General features: G+C 37.0%; 2 protein-coding genes across 2 annotated transcripts; both read left to right on the top strand.

The window, feature by feature from the left end:
- The first annotated feature begins 916 nt into the window (after positions 1–916).
- Positions 917–7,007, top strand: LOC121954120 (transformer-2 protein homolog alpha-like). The gene is made up of 8 exons (XM_042501456.2): positions 917–1,098; positions 3,143–3,276; positions 3,389–3,548; positions 3,835–4,023; positions 4,510–4,625; positions 4,739–4,912; positions 5,180–5,250; positions 5,884–7,007. Exons 1-8 carry the CDS (start codon positions 1,081–1,083, stop codon positions 5,892–5,894), a joined length of 873 nt encoding a protein of 290 aa, XP_042357390.2. The 5' UTR covers positions 917–1,080; the 3' UTR covers positions 5,895–7,007.
- Positions 7,008–8,479: 1,472 nt separating this feature from the next.
- LOC121953839 (obg-like ATPase 1) lies at positions 8,480–17,332 on the top strand. The gene is made up of 11 exons (XM_042501079.2): positions 8,480–8,633; positions 8,978–9,075; positions 10,408–10,551; positions 12,022–12,149; positions 12,964–13,139; positions 13,274–13,354; positions 13,492–13,589; positions 13,701–13,841; positions 14,246–14,342; positions 15,268–15,390; positions 15,514–17,332. Exons 2-11 carry the CDS (start codon positions 8,978–8,980, stop codon positions 15,616–15,618), a joined length of 1,191 nt encoding a protein of 396 aa, XP_042357013.2. The 5' UTR covers positions 8,480–8,633; the 3' UTR covers positions 15,619–17,332.
- Positions 17,333–19,231: the final 1,899 nt, after the last annotated feature.

Below are 19,231 nucleotides of genomic sequence, written 5' to 3'. Positions count from 1 at the left end.
CCATGACCTAAAATCTATATTACAACAATTTGTCACATTTTCCTAAATATTAACACAATGTTATACGATAAATCAATGCTGTGTTGGTCGTCTGCAACATCAGGGATTATAATGCAAACTGGAGTCTGGGGGTTGTGGTACAACATAGTGATGTTTTGTAGTCTCATTTAGCCACTTGTTAGCAACCATCTTTTTTAGACACATAAGATTCAAAGTTCAGCTTTGAGACCTGAGCAAATTGGCTTGATGTCTTTCAGAAACATTAGGAAAAAGGCAATGACCAAATTAAGAAGAAATTAGCCAAAAAAAAAGCACAAGAAAATGTCCTGAAAATTAGCAAAAATAAATTAAAAATCACAATAATTTAAAATAATTGTATATAATTAGACTTGTTTTTCTACATTTCCCCCAGCTTCTCTAAAAATAATTTTCTAAATCTAATTTCTAGCAGTTTGTAAGCCATTTCTTACCAAGTTGCTTATTTTCTACATGCTTTAGGAAAAAGTGATGTTGATTCAGGTTTCAAAGGGTTAACCACAGACCTTATTTAATGCTTCTAAACGAAAACCCATTGACTTTGACACGAGGTAACCGGGGGTACGGACTCAATATTTGGGGTTCTTTAAATTTCCAGTTTGACTAAAACATAAGGGGCTGTAAACCTGCAGGAAAAAACATTATTCTGTGTTGCAATCAATGCCCCCTTTGCCCCCCTTGTGGGCGCCACTGCAATATAACGTTACATGGTGAAATGTATGAAAATGTAGCCATAAAATTGCATTTCATTCTTAAATTGTAGAGGTGATCATTAATTATTTACATTCTTATTATTGCACCAGTTTCTTGTACCTTTGTCAAATAGTATTCAGGCGAAGTTTCCAGAAGTTTTATACGGATCAAACCGGAACAGGTAACGATCTCCTCCGTGAGCAGGACGTTTGCATCGTTAGCTAACGCTAGCCCGTTTCACATCTAATCGGCTTGTTAAATGGTGAATTCAGCAGGCGGTGACGTTAAATCAGTCCTTAAAGGCAGTTTACTGCGTACTTTTTAACACATCTACTGTCTAGTTACGATAAAATGAGCGACACCGAGCAGGTGAGTTTTGTTTAACGTTACACGTTAAGATAATAGCAGTTGGAAAGACGTTACGCTAGCTACGTTAGCTAGCTAGCTTAGACGTTAGCTGCGTTTGCAGGTCGGATAATGACAACACATTTTAACTCTCCTCAAATCTAAATGAAACATGTGCATTTGGCGTTTAATTGTGAATTATTGAAAACAACGTTAGAGAATGTGTCGTAAATGTTCAAAACGCACAGCACAAAGCATAGCAGCCGAGAGCTGTGACCGCCGCCTTTCCCTGCTACTTTAACTTTTTCATCAATTTTAGATATTTACAACAATTAAATAACGACCTATACTCAATATTAGTGGTTGTAATGCTCAGCTGTTTATCCGTGTACAGTAATTTAGAACCGACCGAGACCATACCAAGCTAACTTACAAACGTGCGTTTTATTCACTTAAAATGTTTTCCTGGTTTTGCTGTTTTTGTTTTTGTACTTTTTTGGCTCTTGCAGAAACCATCATGCCTTATCACCCTTGTTTGTTCTTTGTCAAGGTTGAGGTTCGAAGAAAGAAAAAGGCGGAAGACGTTTCAGATGTGAAGTTGTTATTGTTTGGCGCTGATGGTGTTGATGCATGCTAATGATATTGGATGCTGAAAAAAGAAGCGGTCAAGATCTGTCCCCACTACTAGTGTTGTAATGGCAGATGGTAAATGGGGGAAGAGGAGGAAAAAGAAGTCGTAATGTCAAACAGAAGAAAGAAGAAATGAAGGGTTGTTTTGAAGTAATGAAGTTAAAGAAGTTATGAAGTTAAGATCAGAAGTTTTCCAGGGTATGAGTAATTTCATAACAGCCTGCTATGCTATTCTGTTTTATCCTGTTTCTTTCACTTATGAAGCATGCCCATTTTTTCTCTATCAGAAACAACACTGAACAATCCTTTCATACATTTTAGTAGGGATGTCCCGATTAAGTTTTTTGCCCCCTATCCGAGTCATTTTATATTCGATCATCAGCAAGAGTCTCCGTCCAATATTTGTATGTCTACTTAAAACAGCAGATTGCACGCATACTTCCAACTACATAGAATGTATTAAAATCAACCCAGTGTATATACTTGACAGTGTAATAGCTCTGCAGTGTAATACAAGAAAAATATCTGCATCCAAACTTCTTTTTTTTTTAAATTTACAAAATAACAAAGTAAACAAATTAAAAATCTTTTAAATGCAGCGCATCACAAGTCCACTTGGTGCAGCTTTTTTTTTATAATCAAGTTAAACCAAAATGTTTTTAGAAATTGCTCTCAATTCCACTTGTGCAGCATTTGTTTTTTCAAAAACAAAATAACAGTAAACAAACTAAAATGTGTCTTCAGAAATAGCTCTCAAATCCACTTAGCGTAGCAGTGTAATACAAGTAAAGGACACCATAAATGAGTAATATAACCACAATTCCACTTCAAAATAGTGTTATAGGCTAACTAAAACTTTCCCACTCACAACAAATAAAAACATCACAGTTAAGTTTATTACAGTAATATATAGTTCACCAAAGATGAACAACAAGAATTTCAATTCCACTTAAAGTGTTGTAGCAGCTTAAGGTGAACCTGAAAAAAATCTGTTTCTTCTCATTAGAGTAACAACAATACAATAAAATTTGAATGTGTACCACAAATAGTGCTCTATGTTTACAACCTCTGTGTGACAAAGGATTTGGCTGGGCACATGCTCCAAAAAAATAATACCGATCCTTCAGATCCGATCGGGACATCCCTACATTTTAGGTTTACTTTTTTGTAAAATCTGTCTTTCAGTTAAATTACTTAATTTCTGATTAAATATTTGTTGCAATGTATGACCTCTTATAATCCTAAATGTGCAGTGTCAAACCTGTGATATGCCAAAATGTGCTGAACTCTTTCTGAAGGGGGTATCTAGAGGGCAGTGCTGTCACCTCCTCGCCCTTCATGTTTGTTTTTTTGTTTGTTTTGTTTTTGCTTTTTCTTTTTTTTGTTTAGCACACACTGAAGTTTAGAGCGATCTTACCTGAATGTCTGGTCTGTCCAGGATTCACGGCATGGCTCAAGGAGTGCGTCCCCTCAGGGCTCAGGAAAATCCACCAGCCGCTCACCAGCACACTCAAAAGATGGCTCCCGCCGCTCCAGGTCCAGATCCCGATCTCGATCCAGATCCAAATCAAGGTGAAATGGGTTTTCATGTGCATGTAAAGATGCTGTTTTCTGAAGTTAGGTTGTGACATGTTGACTACATTTTTGAAGGTTGTGTGCACGAGCTCTCTATGTCTGTCCCCAGGTCCCGTTCCCATCGAAGCTCACGCAGGCGCTACTCTCGATCTCGTTCCCGCTCCCACCGACGCCGATCCAGGAGCCGATCTCGTAGCTGGGAGTACCGCCGGCACAGGAGCCATAGCAGATCCCCCATGTCAAATCGTCGCAGACATATTGGCAACAGGGTATGTATTAAGTGCTTCCTCATCATGCATGATTTGGGGGTTCCCACGGGCCTGAAAAATTGTGAAGCGGAAATTATTTAAGCGGGTTACCTTTAAAATACTAATGGTTTTCAGAGTGTAGGTTTGACAAAAATCACATGTAAAACTTCTTTATGGTGTCCAATCTTTGGGAATTCCACGTCTTAAACATCTCTTATCAGATTCCAGGTGTTGATGTGCTCAGATTTATTTCAGTGATGTTTCAGATGCTCACAATTTTTCCACACTCCTCTTTACACTCTTACAGGCGAATCCAGACCCCAACAACTGTCTGGGTGTGTTTGGACTGAGTCTGTACACCACTGAGAGGGATCTGAGGGATGTTTTCTCTAAATATGGCCCTTTAAGCGACGTCAACATCGTGTACGACCAGCAGTCGCGTCGCTCAAGAGGCTTTGCCTTTGTCTACTTTGAAAACTGTGAGGACTCCAAGGAGGTACGGAGGAAAGGACAATGATATTATATTTGAACAATTTTGACAACTTACCACCTTTTACATTGAAAATATTTTTATCACAAGAACTTGAATAGTTTGGGGGTTTCAGCATTAAATAAGCAATTTTATTAAATAACTTTAGGCTCCGCTAACATGTAACGGATGTTTGTCAATCTTTTTTTTTTGACCATGTATTGTATAACTGACAGACAGTAAGCGTGTCTGCTGACAGGAGAGAAGTTAAAGCTTATGTAACTACAATCCAGACTAGAGTCTCAGCTAGCAGTGGCAGCCATCCCATAATTGGGTTATGTGCGGGTTGAATATGTATACGAATACATTCAACAGACCACATCTTACACAAATGACTGCATAACAGGAGCATTTGTCTGAAGTCTGCAGTGCATTGAAATCAGGGCAAAGATTAAACATACTAACTATTAGATTATAAAAGTCTACTTCTAACTGTGTTGTCGGGGTTTTTAGGCCAAGGAGCGTGCTAACGGGATGGAGCTCGATGGCCGCAGGATCAGAGTTGATTTCTCCATCACAAAACGAGCCCATACACCCACTCCAGGAATCTACATGGGCCGTCCCACGTAGTGAGTGTTTCTTAACTAGGCAGCTTTGTTTTTCCAGCATGGACACATTCCAGAAGCTACAGTATGTGCTTGATACCATCTGAGGTGTCACTAACTTTAACGTGTTTTTACAGTGGCGGTGGCGGTGGTGGCGGCGGCGGCGGCGGCGGCGGCGGCGGTAGCAGCAGTAGTGGAGGTTCATCACGGCGTGCCTCAAGGGACTATGACAGGAGCTACGACAGAAGTTATGACAGAAGTTATGATCGTGACTATGATCGCTATGACGACCGGGAGTACAGATCATACAGGTGAGTTGTTTTTCCAGTTTGGCATTTTAGTCTATGAATTGTATTAAAGTGAATTAAGTGTGATGTTAGAATATCTTTGATCTTTTTAGTAAAGATCAAGAGTAAATATGAATATATAAATTGAAGCGCATGTACAAACAAATGTGAAGTCAAGGTCAGCTTTAAAAATTTCATGAATCATGTTATGGCAGTCAGTTCAGTGATCCTAAACACCTGTTACACTGAGAGGCTCAAGTTAAATGTTGTGGTTTTGTTTTCCTCCAACAGACGCAGATCTCCATCTCCATACTACAGCAGGGGGTACCGTTCACGATCCAGATCACGGTCCTACTCGCCACGTACGTTTAAAGCACGTTTCTATCATTAGACTGCAAGTATTTTAATGTTACCGTATTTACAGTTTGCATGAAATCCTGATATTTATGTAACCCAGGGTTTCCATTAATTCTTTATCAGTCTTAAAAGGCATAAAATTCATAAAGTGTCTTTAATCAATCTCTCAAAAGACTTATAAATGCTAAGACATTGCAAAAAGTAAATTATGAATCTTTTCTTTTTCTGACATTTCAGTTTAAAATCTCAAAATAACTGATAATTTTGATTTTTCGAATAGTTTACTGAATTCATCATCACACAGCTCAGGATAAAGGAACCAACAAAACAACACCTATGTACATTTACCACATTCAATCAATTAAAAAATAAAGCTTTTTTAAGGCAAACCAAATGAAGACTTTTTTGACAACATAAATTCATTTTTTTCATGTGTTCAACTTGGGAAAGTTAAAAAATAAAAATAAAAATCAGCATTTGAACTTTGGTCTAAATTGGTCTTAAATATCATTCCAAGTGGCATTCAAGGAAGTCTTAAAAAGTCTTATATGTATTTTTCTTTAAACTGTAGGAGCCCTGATGTAACCTTCAAACAACAAAACCTAACATTTCTATATTATCTTTTTTTTTCTCCACAGGTCACTACTGAGCACTGAGAGAAGAGTCACAACGTTTTGAGATGCTTGTCTTTTTTTATGTTGATGTTTTGGACCAGATTATGTTTGTGATTTGTTGATACATCGAAGGTTAAAGAAAAAGTCCTAAAGATGAAGTCTGTTTAAGAACCACAATGTCAGTGGTGAGTTTATCGTCACCAGTATCTGGGTCAAGATTCATTGATTACAGTCCGATTAGCAACTTAGGCGTTACATGACACAGTCATGACGATCTATAAACAGATATCTACACATGAATACAGATCAGTTTTTAAAAAAAAAAAGTTTAATAGTTTAATATAAATCTAAAAAGTTTTCTGGTGATTGCTCTCTGCATGGACTGTTTACCTGCATGCAGTACAGACTGAAACAAGAATGCTTCCAATAACAAAATCCTGTTGCCTTCAGATTCTGCATTCATGTGCAGATATTTGTTTAAAGAGATCAACAAATTTGTAGGAAGAATCGTGAGAAAGAAACACCTAAAATGACAGAAAATAGGTTCAAGTGGAAATTATCAATACTTCAGACCTGCACCAAAAAGTTATCACTTTATCACGCTCAAGGCCTAACTTTTCCCAACACTTTGGCGGAAATCTATGAAGTAAATTTGGGGGTATCTCTCCTAACAGCGAACAAACAGGAATCAAAATAACCCGTCTGGTGCTGATAATGAAATCGAGCTGGTTTGTTAAAGCTCGACTCAACAGACTTGATTTGACACGAGCAGGACTTTCGATGGCAGTTCTATTACAAGTTCTCATTTTGCTGTTTGTATGTAGATGGTTTCTTCAACTGTCAATCCAGATCCTAATTTGCATTTTGAAATGTTTTAAATGCCATGTTGGGTTTTTTTTGTGTGTTTTTCTGGTGGAAAATATTGTTTTGGGGTGTTGTACATAAACAAAAGTTACCTGGGTCATTTGCTCTGTTGTTTAGTAACAGTGTAGTAAACAATAAATGGCCACATTGCCCCGTGGTTTTAGAGGCAGGAATGCCGCAGGTATCGTACCTTGAAGTCCCATCAAACATCTTGAATTATTGTTTGGTGTTTGGTTTTTTTTTTGACAAAATAATAAAAAAAACATACTACTGCTTTGACTTCATACACGAACCCTCATTTATTATGATCATCGGCGATCTTGCATAATCAAACCCTGTTGGTTTAAGTCTTTTACAGAACAAAGCATTTTTTAATCTTATGAAATGTTTTGTCAATATCAGATACATCAAACACTACTGACATGTTACAAGTAGACTAAAATATTTTGAATTGATGAAAAAGACGTGCAGTTGAATGCAAACAGATGATACATTGTGAAGCAATTATATAAAAGATTTTTATACTACTGAGAAAAAGTCACACTCAGGAAAAAAAAAATTATGACAACTGGTCAACTGCATCTGATATCTGAGGATGAAAATCTCCAGCACAGCTGCTATGATACAATGACAGTGTTTTGTCATTGGATGTTTCTAAGGTCAAGAACAAACTTAAATTTTTAAGTAGTAAATTTGTCTGGACACTATTTTATCATATTATATTTAGGCTTATTTGGGTCATTCCTGTTCTGCAGCAACAGTTTGACTTGTGAATTTTGTATTGTATTTTGTTTATTTGCATCATAAGAATACTCTTGTGTCTGTCAAGAAAACATTGTCCAATTGCAGACGCTCCTATAGTAATCTTTATGGGTTGGCTGCTTTATGAATTTTAGCTAAGTCATAGCTTTGTGAGTGATTTATATTCAGTTTGCTAATCTATATACATAAACACAGCTGTTCTAACTTTATTAGTTATTATTATTATTATTATTATTATCTCTAACTACAATCTCTAACTTTATAATGTAACATCTAAAAGGAGCAAGCCATTATTTGTGCCAATTAATATCAGTGAAATGAGAATTCTAGAAAGATTTCTACAACCCGTAATTTTCTTTACATTTAGAAAACATTTTCTAATATGCCTATTTGTGCATCTGCTGCTTGTGATGTCAATACCATTTACATGAAGAGTGCATGTAAACCTAGGATCTCCATGTTTACAGCTTTTTTTTTATTCATTCTAACATGCTGTTGGGAAAATGTAACTTTTTGCTTTTTCAAAAAAATATATTTTGTTGACAAACCGAAGATCTACAAAACATCAGGTAAGGAGTTACCGCATGGGTAAAAAAACAGACAATACATCAAGTAAAATGCAGTCTACTCAGATAAAAATGATAGACAACTAATCAGACGAGAAAACAAATAGGTAAATAAAAAGTGAGAAACCAAACAAAAGCAAAGATATAACAACAAAAATAAACAGATGTGCAAACATACAAATACACAATACAGTCAGAGGATTCAGGGAAGAAAGTGGCATAACTTTCCTAAAGCTTTACACTTTTATTGTTACTAAATAAGCCGAGTGACTTTTTTTCACTTCCAGGAGGAAAAACACAAACTTCGACTGAGTGAATTTGTGTTTGTCAATGAAAAAAAATAGCATTTAAATTAACAAATATGATTCAATTTGGAGCTTTTTGCAGCCTGTCACTTGGTACATGGCTGTGGTTAGCGCACCTCTGACGTAGCGAGCTTTCGCTCTCTGACCAATCACAGACCCCCTTGCCTCAAAACACTTCCGGTTTGCTCTCCAACTTGCCTTTCCACCGGAGCGGCTGGTGAGAGCAGCGACCAGAGGAGTGAACTCCACGCAGACCACAGGCTAAAAAGACATAAAGGTACCAAAACATTGGTTTTTACAGCTAATCGGGTTTTCGGCTAACTGTAATAACCGATAAATGCAGGCAGTGGTGTGTGTTCAGTCAGATATTGTGGCTAACAGGTAGCTAGGAGTGGCCACAGTGAAGCAGCTAACGTTAGCATGATGTGTTTGAATGAGCGTCAGCCTGCAGCTGGCTTACACGTTTCCAGCTGAGCTTATCCAAAAGGAAAGCGCTATACGGTCATAAATACCAAATCTTGACTTTAAGCAGGACTGAGATGTTGCTACAAATAACACTGGATTTGGTGGAGTATTTATGCGCGGTGTCGTGGTGTAACCAACTTGTTGTAACTCTCGCAGATGCCCCCAAAGAAGCAAGACGCTCCCAAACCACCGCCACTAATCGGTCGGTTTGGTACCTCTCTGAAGATCGGAATTGTTGGGTTACCAAATGTTGGGTATGTACATGTTACAAGTGTTGTTGATCTTTGCATAGCATGTTGTTTTGTCAGTAAATGAACACATTTCATCGGTTTTATTTATAAGAACAACACGCATTAATCAGCATTTCTGTAAGGTACAAGGTAAATGTATTAGTCTTAAAAATTAAGATAAAATATGTCCTGAAATCCTACTACCACATATTTTGGAGTCAAAGGAGGAGGAAAGAAGCTGCTCTGTAGTCTGGTGGTTTGGCAGCGGATACTTCTGTATCTTTTCCCAGAAGGCAGCAGGGTGAACAGACTGTGGCTGCTGTCTTGCAGACACCTCACCTCCCCGAGGTCACTGATGCTCTGTAGACAGGTACCAGTGATGTCCTGGGTGATTTTAATCACCTGCTGTAGAGCCTTCCTGTCCTGGGCTGTGCACGAACCATGCCAGTTGGTGATGTTTCCAGTCAGTTTGCTTTCTATTGCTCCTCTTCAGAAAATAACCAGGATCCTGCTCTGAAATTTAGCCTTACTAAGTTTAGTTACTAAGGTATAGCCTTTTTGTGCTTTTTTAAACCTCGAAGGTGATGTGTGATGACCATAATGGTCCTCAGTGATGGTGATTTCAAGGAACCTATGTTTACCTGCTCCACCTCGGCTCCACTTGTGTAGCCGGTGTGTGTCTTTAGATGCGCCAGTTTAAGCCATTTGGCTCATTTTCAAGTGTAGTCCTTTGAGAGGATGTTTCAAAACATGCAAATGATAAAATTCACATAGCAACTGCAGGAGGACACCATAAAGACAGCTACAACAAACAGGAATTTCAAAGACAGAGCACAAGTTATCCGAAGCAACTAGAAATCAGTACAAAAAATAATAATTATAATAGCACAACAACATATAGCTTTTTAGCACAAATAGTTATTCATGCAGCATTAAGCAACAACATATAGCTGAGCATAACATGCAGAGCAGCAATAGCAACAAGAAACAGCATAGACAGAAGCAGAGATGAAATACAAGAGTCATAATGTAGACCTTTAATAAAATGTGAAAAGATGCAGTTACGGGTTAACAATTCGTTCGTATGCACAGAGGCAGGTCATGCAACACAAAGGTAGGCAGGTTGTCAATAAAATAGATATTTTATACATACCAATGCAAAGCTGGCTGCCTGGCAACGGGCAGAAGACATAAGGCAAGTTAGCTGGTTGGCCAATGTAACAGCTGTTGTGTTTTAGTGAACAATGCAGTGTTGATTACAAATGTCTGCTTATCAAAAAGCCAGGCCTTGAGCTTGTTGGATGAGGATTATTTTTGTTGCACTGCTGTTGACACTCCTGACTCTTTCCACTGCAGGAAATCCACCTTTTTCAACGTGCTGACTAAAAGCCAAGCTGCTGCAGAGAACTTCCCGTTCTGCACAATTGATCCAAACGAGAGCAGGGTCCCTGTTCCCGATGAGCGCTATGATTTCCTCTGCCAATACCACAAACCAGCCAGGTGGGTGCTCAGAATCAGAAATTAAGGATGCACAATAATATTGGCACGTCATCGATATCGGCAGATAATGTCTTTAAAATGAAATGTTGGCATCGGTCTGAAATAGGGGTGGGCAAATGGCCATAAAATAATTTCATAATATTTCAGGGTGTTTTTGTGTTAATGTTATTTTTGACAATCTGACAAAAATACTGAGAACATTTTATTATTAACCCTTACGGACTGTTTTGCACATTTTAAGCACTTTTCTTTCTTTTTATATATATATATATATATATATATATATATATATATATATATATATATATATATATATATATATATAATAGTGGCTGTGTTCATGCATATGGCGTACATTTTGATAAGATTGTGTATTTTTATTTGATCTTTGAGATTTCAGCTCTGCTCCTACAATAAGTCTTAAATACACTTTGTAAACAAAATTGTTACATTCATACTGTTAAGTGCAAAAAATGTGCCACTGAAACCGATTCAAAAAGCAGTTTTTGATCCCACAGCAATCAAACCACAAAAAATGCATGGTATTATTTTTTGTGTCATTCTGTGTGCTTTTGCCTGGAGTTTCTTACTATTTTCCACTTAATGATGTTTTTTTAAAAATTTTTTTTTACCATATTTGGCATATGGAGAAAATACATGCTATTTCCACTAGGTGCACTGTCACAATCAATGATGCTTGACATATCCCAGGCTGTGATGTTAAAAAAAACCAAAAACCTTTGCACGTAGTATATTGATTTTTTTCCCCATTTAAAAACATAGTGGTATTGTGACAAAAAATGACAATTAAAGGGTTAAAATTCTGAAAATGAATTAATATTTGATATTTATGATTAACGTATTATGACTACGCATTGGCAATCGGCCAAAATGACTCCGAATATATCAGCAAAAATCATGCATCCCAATCAGAAATACTTTATTTATCTGTAGGGGAAAAACTGTGATTCATTACTGTCACTCTGATGTAAAGCATAAAGAATGATAAATGTAGAAGTAACAACGTGTAAATAAGTATGTGAACCTGAAAATAAATATAAAATATGTGCATTATGCTACAATGCTGAGCACCTGTGTGTAAAATATTAATATTACTAAATATAAATATATTTATTATGTGCTGAGTATGTAAAGTCTGCTTAAAAAAAATGTCTAATGCTTCAACACAATGTTAAAAACTAGTATGCAAAGTTGCAGAAATATAAAAATAGGTATTATGCTACAATGTTCAACACAATATATACATCAGTAGGAATAAGAAATATGTACAGAATGTGCATTATATGTTAAATATACATTCAAGAGGTGAGAATAAATATGTGTACTAAAAAAATACTGCACAGTTGAATTATTGCACCAAGTGTCATAACTGTGTGTCCTGACAGCTGGCTGTAATTTGTCCAACCTCCATGGGTTTCTGTCTCTTTTGTGGCTGTTTTGTCTCTTTAGTAAGGTTCCAGCTTTTCTAAACGTCGTGGACATTGCTGGTCTGGTGAGTGGAGCTCACTTGGGCCAGGGACTGGGAAACGCCTTTCTCTCCCACATCAGTGCCTGTGACGGCATCTTCCACATGACTCGTGAGTTGTCCATATTACTGCCTGCAGCTGCTGTATAGTAACAACTGAGTAGAGTGGACAGGTGTTAGAGGGCAAGTTAGGACGCTGTACTACACTGCCTAAAAGGGGAACAAGGCTCATTTTAAGAATTCACTCATGTTCTGCCTGTGGCCAAGACAAGATGATATGGCCAGCACTGAACACACTGTTTTCCATTTTAGACTCTTTTACTTAAGCAATTGTCTTAATTATAGCGTTTGTATCAGCCTCTTACTTCTTGACCTCTCCTGACACTTTTTTTTCAGTCAACCGATTTTATTGTGTACAAATAAGCTAAACTTAAAAAAAAAGTACATTTTTTAAAGTAAGGATAAGAATAAGCATTTTTTCTGTGCTGAAATCATTACTAGTAGCAACATTTCAAATGGTCCAACTCTTTCCTAAAGCTAGAATTTAGAGTGAAATTTTTTATATTTGTGATTTGCCTGGCACTTAAAATCAGGGACTGATAAGATGCAAAAGGATTTTCAGGCCAATATGAAGTTTGTCAGCATTTCTACAATATTAGTTTTACCTCGGTGCAGAACCTTTTCCAAAAGTATTAGGGATCAACAGAATCAGTGTGTCAGTCATTGCCTTTTGAATTGTGCAGGACTTTACATCCCGGTGATATCACTTCTCAAGTTTATAGCTTCAGGAAAGACTTCCACGGTCATAATTTCTGGCTGAACTACTTGGCTGAGTTTGTTTATAATCAATCTTAGTCCCGTAGATTTCAAAATGTGTACATATTTGTAACAGACTGACTTCATCTGTCATCGGTGGTGTGTTTTAGGTGCGTTTGATGATGAGGATATCACCCACGTGGAGGGAAACGTTGATCCAGTGAGGGACATTGAGATCATTCACGAGGAGCTGCGACTAAAGGACGAGGAAATGATCGCTCCAGTCATCGACAAACTGGAGAAACTGGCCGTCAGAGGAGGTGACAAAAAACTCATGTCTGAATATGTAAGTAAAGTGTGTTTTTTCTCAGCTAAGCACCTACTGTCCCGTTCATATCTGTGTCACTAAGCATCACTATCGGAGGATTAAGGAGATGATCAGTCTGCAGACATCATATAACCGGCTGCTTCTTGCTTCAGGAAATCCTGATGAAGATCCGGCAGTGGATAGTAGAGGAGAAGAAACACGTCAGATTTAACCATGACTGGAACGACAAAGAGGTAATGATGTATGCGTGTGTGTGTGTGTGTGTGTGTGTGTGTGTGTGTGTGTGTGTGTGCTTGAATGAGTTTGTATTAGCCACATTATCTCAAGCTGTTTTGTGATTTGTACCCTTTTTTTTAAATTCTCTCCACAGATTGAGGTGTTGAACAAATACCTGTTTCTGACATCCAAGCCCATGATCTACCTGGTTAATCTCTCAGAGAAGGATTACATCAGGAAAAAGAACAAGTGGTAGGTTTGCCTTTACCTTCCCAGTGTGGATGTCACATACATTGTTTTTGCTAAAGTATAAAGCGACTGTTTAACACCCAGAATAACTCATCCTTTTACCTGCTTTGTGAGGTTGTTGAAAATCAAGGAGTGGGTAGACGCTCATGATCCCGGCGCTCAGGTTATTCCTGTGAGTGGATGTTTAGAGTCCAAGCTGCAGGAAATGGAGGAGGAGGAGAAGAAAAAGTACTGTGAGGAGGTGAAGACGCAGAGGTGAGACATGAACTCACAGTGCAGCAAGAATATCAGAAATCAGACTAAAAAACAGTTCAGCTAACACTAAGGGCTGCAGCTATAACGTTTTTTATGTTTGTCAATTGATCTCTAAATTATATATATATATCTATAAAATGTCAGAATGAAGAAAAATACACCAAAATGCCAATATAAATGTTTTTGATTATTGTGTTTTTTCTGCCATGACAAGTCAAAATGTTTGCAGTGCAAAAGACATTTGAGTCAACCGACGTTAAATAATTCAATAAATCTTGTGTTTTGTTTCTTTAAGTTTGAAGCTACGATAACAGGACAGCAAACTGAACTGTATTTGTTCAAATGCACCTAAAGGTTAATATTGTGTTGAACATCAGCATCACGGTTTGACTGTGTGTTTCTAGTGTCCTGCCCAAAATTATCAAAAGCGGCTTCTCGGCACTACAGCTGGAGTACTTCTTCACAGCGGGACCAGATGAGGTGCGAGCGTGGACTATCAGGGTAAGTGCTGTGATATGAATGACCTTAAAGTTCATCATTTCCATATTTCCTCAAAATTAACTAAAAAAGCAGAACAATTATTCTGGTAAACCTTTGTTAGATATCTATTTATCTCAAATAGCAAATGCTATTGTCAGGAGTGACTGAGGAGGGATCCCTCTTCCAGGATGGACAGATGTGCAACAGATGTTGTAAATAAAAATTAAATTACAGTAATGGCATAAAGGAAAGAGAGCAAGAAAGAGAGAGGAAGAGAGATGTGCAGCAATGATGAAAGCAGGCTGTTGTTTCGCTTCACGTCACCTCTGTCTTGGTCAGTTTCACTTAACCCCTTGCAAAGACGACAGCCAACCACCCATTAGCACATACGGCTGCATGAGAGAAAATAACTCTCCATACTAGCGGATGCTGGTGGTCTGTAATCGTCATTCAGAAGGGGAAACTGGAAGATCCGTGCGCCAGTGAACAGCAACACAATGTTTTTGTTAAAGTGCTAAACAATCGTCTCTTGTATAACAAGTTTGTTTCGACCAGCGCCTAATTTGAAAAGCAGTGCAGTCAAGGCATGTTTTTGCAGCCGGGCAGTCGTGTGTGTTTATATGTATATATATATATAGTATACATACATTGGTTTTCCACTGAAAATTAGGCATACTTACTCTTTAAATGTAGGTGTGTTTCTCCTTGTGACCACAAATGGGCTTTTCTTTTGGACATGTATCTCCACCTCATGGCCTTGCCCCAAAGTTGCAAATAAAATGTACTGTTTTTTTGACACCATCATGTTCAGGGGCAGCGTATTGTGTTAGCATTGGGAGTTAGACTATAATGCATGTCATTATGTGTGATAGAATTCTCCGTGGTTGCAGTGTGTTAATGTATTTTCCCTCTATTTTTTTGTTGTTGTTGTGTTTTGTTTCAACAGAAAGCGACCAAGGCTCCTCAAGCTGCAGGAAAGATCCACACTGACTTTGAGAAAGGCTTCATCATGGCCGAGGTCATGAAGTACGATGACTTCAAAGAGGAAGGCAGCGAAAGTGCAGTCAAGGTGTGTTTTTATGAAGCCCAATTATATTCCTGAACTGGCGCACTGTTGAATTTCTGCCAGTGACAGCGTTTGACCTTCAGACAAACGTCCTTGAATACAATTGGACTTTTTCCTCTTTTGCAGGCTGCTGGAAAATACAGACAACAGGGCAGGAACTATGTGGTGGAGGACGGGGACATTATCTTTTTCAAATTCAACACACCGAACGCACCCAAGAAGAAACCATGAGACCACACAGACACCAGGGGGAGAACTCAGCATACTGTTTAGTTTGGCCCCTGAGAGCTGCACTGTCTGCTGGTTTTCATACTTCTCTTTTGAATTCAGAGGATCAACTCGTGGTTGGCCAGAGGTATTTACCCAACCGGCCTCCCAGGCCTGGACCAGAATCTTTAACAGTTAATGTTTCTGCACAAGCATAACATACATTCCTACCAGTAATATTTGGAGCAAATTTTCAAACAGAGCCAACTCTACTAGTCAAACATTTTAAAAACACTATATTTTTGGTCTCATGGTCCAAATTAGAACAGGTATAACTGAACTTAGAAATATGACGTTTTGACTTTTACTGGAACAGCATTTTAGGGCTGCAACTAACATAATAACCATTATTAACTTATCTGCAAATTATTTTCACGATTAACCAATTTATTGTGCCATCTGTGGAATATCAAACAATTGTGAAAAATGCTCATCACAATTTCCCAAAGTGACGACTTTCAATTGTCTTAAACCCAAAGACTCTTCATTTGTGATCATGAATGACTAAGAAAAGCAGCAAAGTCTCACATTTCTGAAGTTGAGACCAGCAAATGTTTGACATTTTTTGCTTGAAAAGTTGACCGAAGTGATTAATCGATTATCAAAATAATTTTCTTTCAATCAGCTAATTGTTACAGCTCTACTACATATCGTTTTTAACAGATACTGGCGCTATTTATGTGTTTAAAAGTGCATCAGGTAATCAGAGCTTGCCCTCTTTTCTGGATGCTTTTTGATCATTTAAACTACAATGCTTTTATTATAACCTTAAGATGATATTAATTCCTCTGAGGTAACTTTTATCATCTAAGCCAAAAAAAAATCAAACAAACTAGAGAGCATTTTTCTTCGGGGTCACTCCAGCTGGGATTCAGTGTGGCACGACTGAAAATGAATGTGGGACGGGTTTAAATGGGAGTAGATAATGCCCCATTCCCCATTTCCTACTCCTAAGCTCCTTGAACTGGCTCTGATTGTCGTAACGGCTGTAAATCTCACGGTTCAGAGACAATTCAAAGCATGTTTGTATTGTTAACGTTAACAAAGTTATATAAATTTTTGGTAGCATCGATGCTACGCCAGTATCTAAACCATTTACTCAGTTCCTTTATGCCTTTTCTCCTTTGTGTTTATGCTTTTCATGATAAAGAAATAACACCTTTTTCAAAAATTCTAAAATATACGTTTTCTACAAATGTTTGACTGCGTTATCAAGAGAAAATGAAAACCATCACTCAGTGTTGCACTAGTTGTCAGTACTGTGCCGTATTCTGAGGGAGAGGAATATTATTTTAGGAAGAGCAAAGTAGGATGAGACGCCTGAATGGAGAGGGTTGTATTACCAACTACTTTTATTGACTTGGGTTCGGGATGGTTTATAACGGGAAAAAAAAAGAAGCCAACCTCTACATTATGAACTCCACCCTGTGTCACAAGACAATGCTTTATTGTAAATCAGCTACTAGAGTGCTCTGTGGATCATCGGGACGGTACAGCTTCATAATGCCTCGTTTCACCTCACAGCCCCACAAGTTTGAATGTCTTTATTTTCAAGAGCACCCAAAAATCCCCCCATCAAACACCCTGTGAAAATCTTTATGAACTTAAGGGAGCTGGGATATAACAAATATCATTCTCATCAATATGCATGTGTCAATAAAAGGAGACAAACCTGTCATTGCTCTGAGTATTTATAATTTACCCCAAATCATGTCAGACTTTGTATACACAGCACAGTGGAATAAATTAACTGCCACTTTAATAATCACAGTTTTCAGTGTTTAATAACAATCAGTTTCTGAATTGAAATATTTAAACAAGCTATTATCAGTTTAATAACTCAATTTGTCTTAAATTAGGCATTAACAGGCTTTAATTTACAAAAAATCAGCTGTTTTTAAAGTGAAGACAAAGTACAAACTGATTAAGGAAAAAACAAGTAAAGTAATTTCATTTGCAGTTAATTACATTTCCTTATTTAAATGTTCAATTAATTGAATTTTAAAATGGAACTGAAAAAGTAATTTTTATTTTATTTTTTTGTGTCTGCCTTTTTCAAGCGACCTCACAAAATTCACTGACGCTCATCTAGAGCTTTCAATCATATCAGTAGATGAAGCTATCGTTAAAAATTTAAATGTTTAGTTTTTTTTTCTTTGAGGACTTCTCAAGTTGACGTTAATGTCGTGATTGAAAGTTGTACTTGATTGTTTTATATTTGAAACTGCTGTTTCTGCGGCCAAGATTGAACTTTAGTTCTGGACATTTCTTTCCAGCCTCAACATTTAGTTTCCACTTTATGACTTTAATGATTGGATGAAAACTAAACAGCAACCTTTTGTCTAACAGTTGGTTACATTTGTTACACAACATGAAAGGTTATCCCCGGAAAATTAACTTCTTTAAGCACAAAATAAAATGCATGACTTCTCTTGGCCTGGAAAATGAGATTGTGAAATCCATGACCATTCCAGACTTTTCATGACCGTGAGATTTTTATTTTGTGTTTTGCTGAAAACATTGACTTTGAATCACTTTCAGATGGCAGAATAGCTTTTACTGTAGACCATGTTCTACTCTGCTTTGATTATATACAAAAAGGAAACGTAAATTTAGCAAACTTTATTTGTTGTCAAAAGCATGTGATAGATAGATTTAAGACTTTTTAAAAAAAAAAAATGTCAGGCAAAAACACAGACATACATGAAAGCACAGATAATTGACATTCTACACAGAACATAATTAATAATAATAAATAATCATAATATCAATACATAAATCAATATAAACTTTTTTTTTTTAAAAAGAATGGACACTGGCAGACGAAAGCAAACAAAAAATAATTCACTCATATAATGTCTGGGGGTATTGCCACATACGTTTTTGTAATAGAATAGAATAGAATAGAATAGAATAGAATATTCCTTTATTGATCCCCCATTGGGGGAAATTCCAAATGTTACAGCAGCATGAAAAAAGAAAAGTGAAATGTAACAAAGAAAATAACAATAACAATAAATAAGTAATAAAATAAGTATGTACATAGAGGAAATAGGGTATGTACACATAATAATAATTAAGTAATAGAATAGTATGTACACAAAAGATGGTATAGTCTAAAAATGTTGCTTTTTTGTTATTTGTAAACGCAAGAGAGCAAAATGTTGAGTTAAAATCAATCAAGAAAAAATTGAAAGAGGAGTGATTTCCTAAAAATTCTTGTTTATGGATAAAGAATTACACTTAAGACACTTTCATCTCTCAATGTCCATGTTAACACTTTCTTTTTGCTAATTGCGTAATCATTTAAATATGAAATTAAACTAAATTAAACTACCAGCCACAAGTCCGTAAACAGCTGTAACATCTTTTGTTGTAGGCTTGTAATGGAGGCGAACTGACGATTTAAAGTGAACACAAAACTTTAAAAACTGACTTTTGTCGCACATTTACTGCATGTTTACGTGCTTATGGCGATACCACCACGCACTACGTCAAAGCATCGACCAGTATTAAGAATGTGTAACTTGATTGTACCGCAAACGTATAAAATAAAGTGTTAAATTTCAACACAAAC

Source organism: Plectropomus leopardus, chromosome 14 (genome assembly GCF_026936395.1).
Source record: "Plectropomus leopardus strain MGB_pleo_1.0 chromosome 14, ASM2693639v1, whole genome shotgun sequence".
In the NCBI taxonomy this organism is placed as follows: domain Eukaryota; kingdom Metazoa; phylum Chordata; class Actinopteri; order Perciformes; family Serranidae; genus Plectropomus; species Plectropomus leopardus.
Note: the sequence above shows the minus strand (reverse complement) of the source record. Positions and strands in the feature narration are given on the sequence as shown.

Excerpts from the sequence above, each read along its gene's own strand:
- LOC121953839 (XM_042501079.2), top strand. The coding sequence starts at position 8,978 with ATGCCCCCAAAGAAGCAAGACGCTCCCAAACCACCGCCACTAATCGGT. Across the intron at positions 9,076-10,407 it reads GTTGGGTTACCAAATGTTGG|GAAATCCACCTTTTTCAACG; the intron begins GTATGTACATGT and ends TTTCCACTGCAG. Across the intron at positions 13,842-14,245 it reads GAGGAGGTGAAGACGCAGAG|TGTCCTGCCCAAAATTATCA; the intron begins GTGAGACATGAA and ends GTGTGTTTCTAG.
- LOC121954120 (XM_042501456.2), top strand. Across the intron at positions 3,277-3,388 it reads CGATCCAGATCCAAATCAAG|GTCCCGTTCCCATCGAAGCT; the intron begins GTGAAATGGGTT and ends GTCTGTCCCCAG. Across the intron at positions 4,626-4,738 it reads TACATGGGCCGTCCCACGTA|TGGCGGTGGCGGTGGTGGCG; the intron begins GTGAGTGTTTCT and ends GTGTTTTTACAG.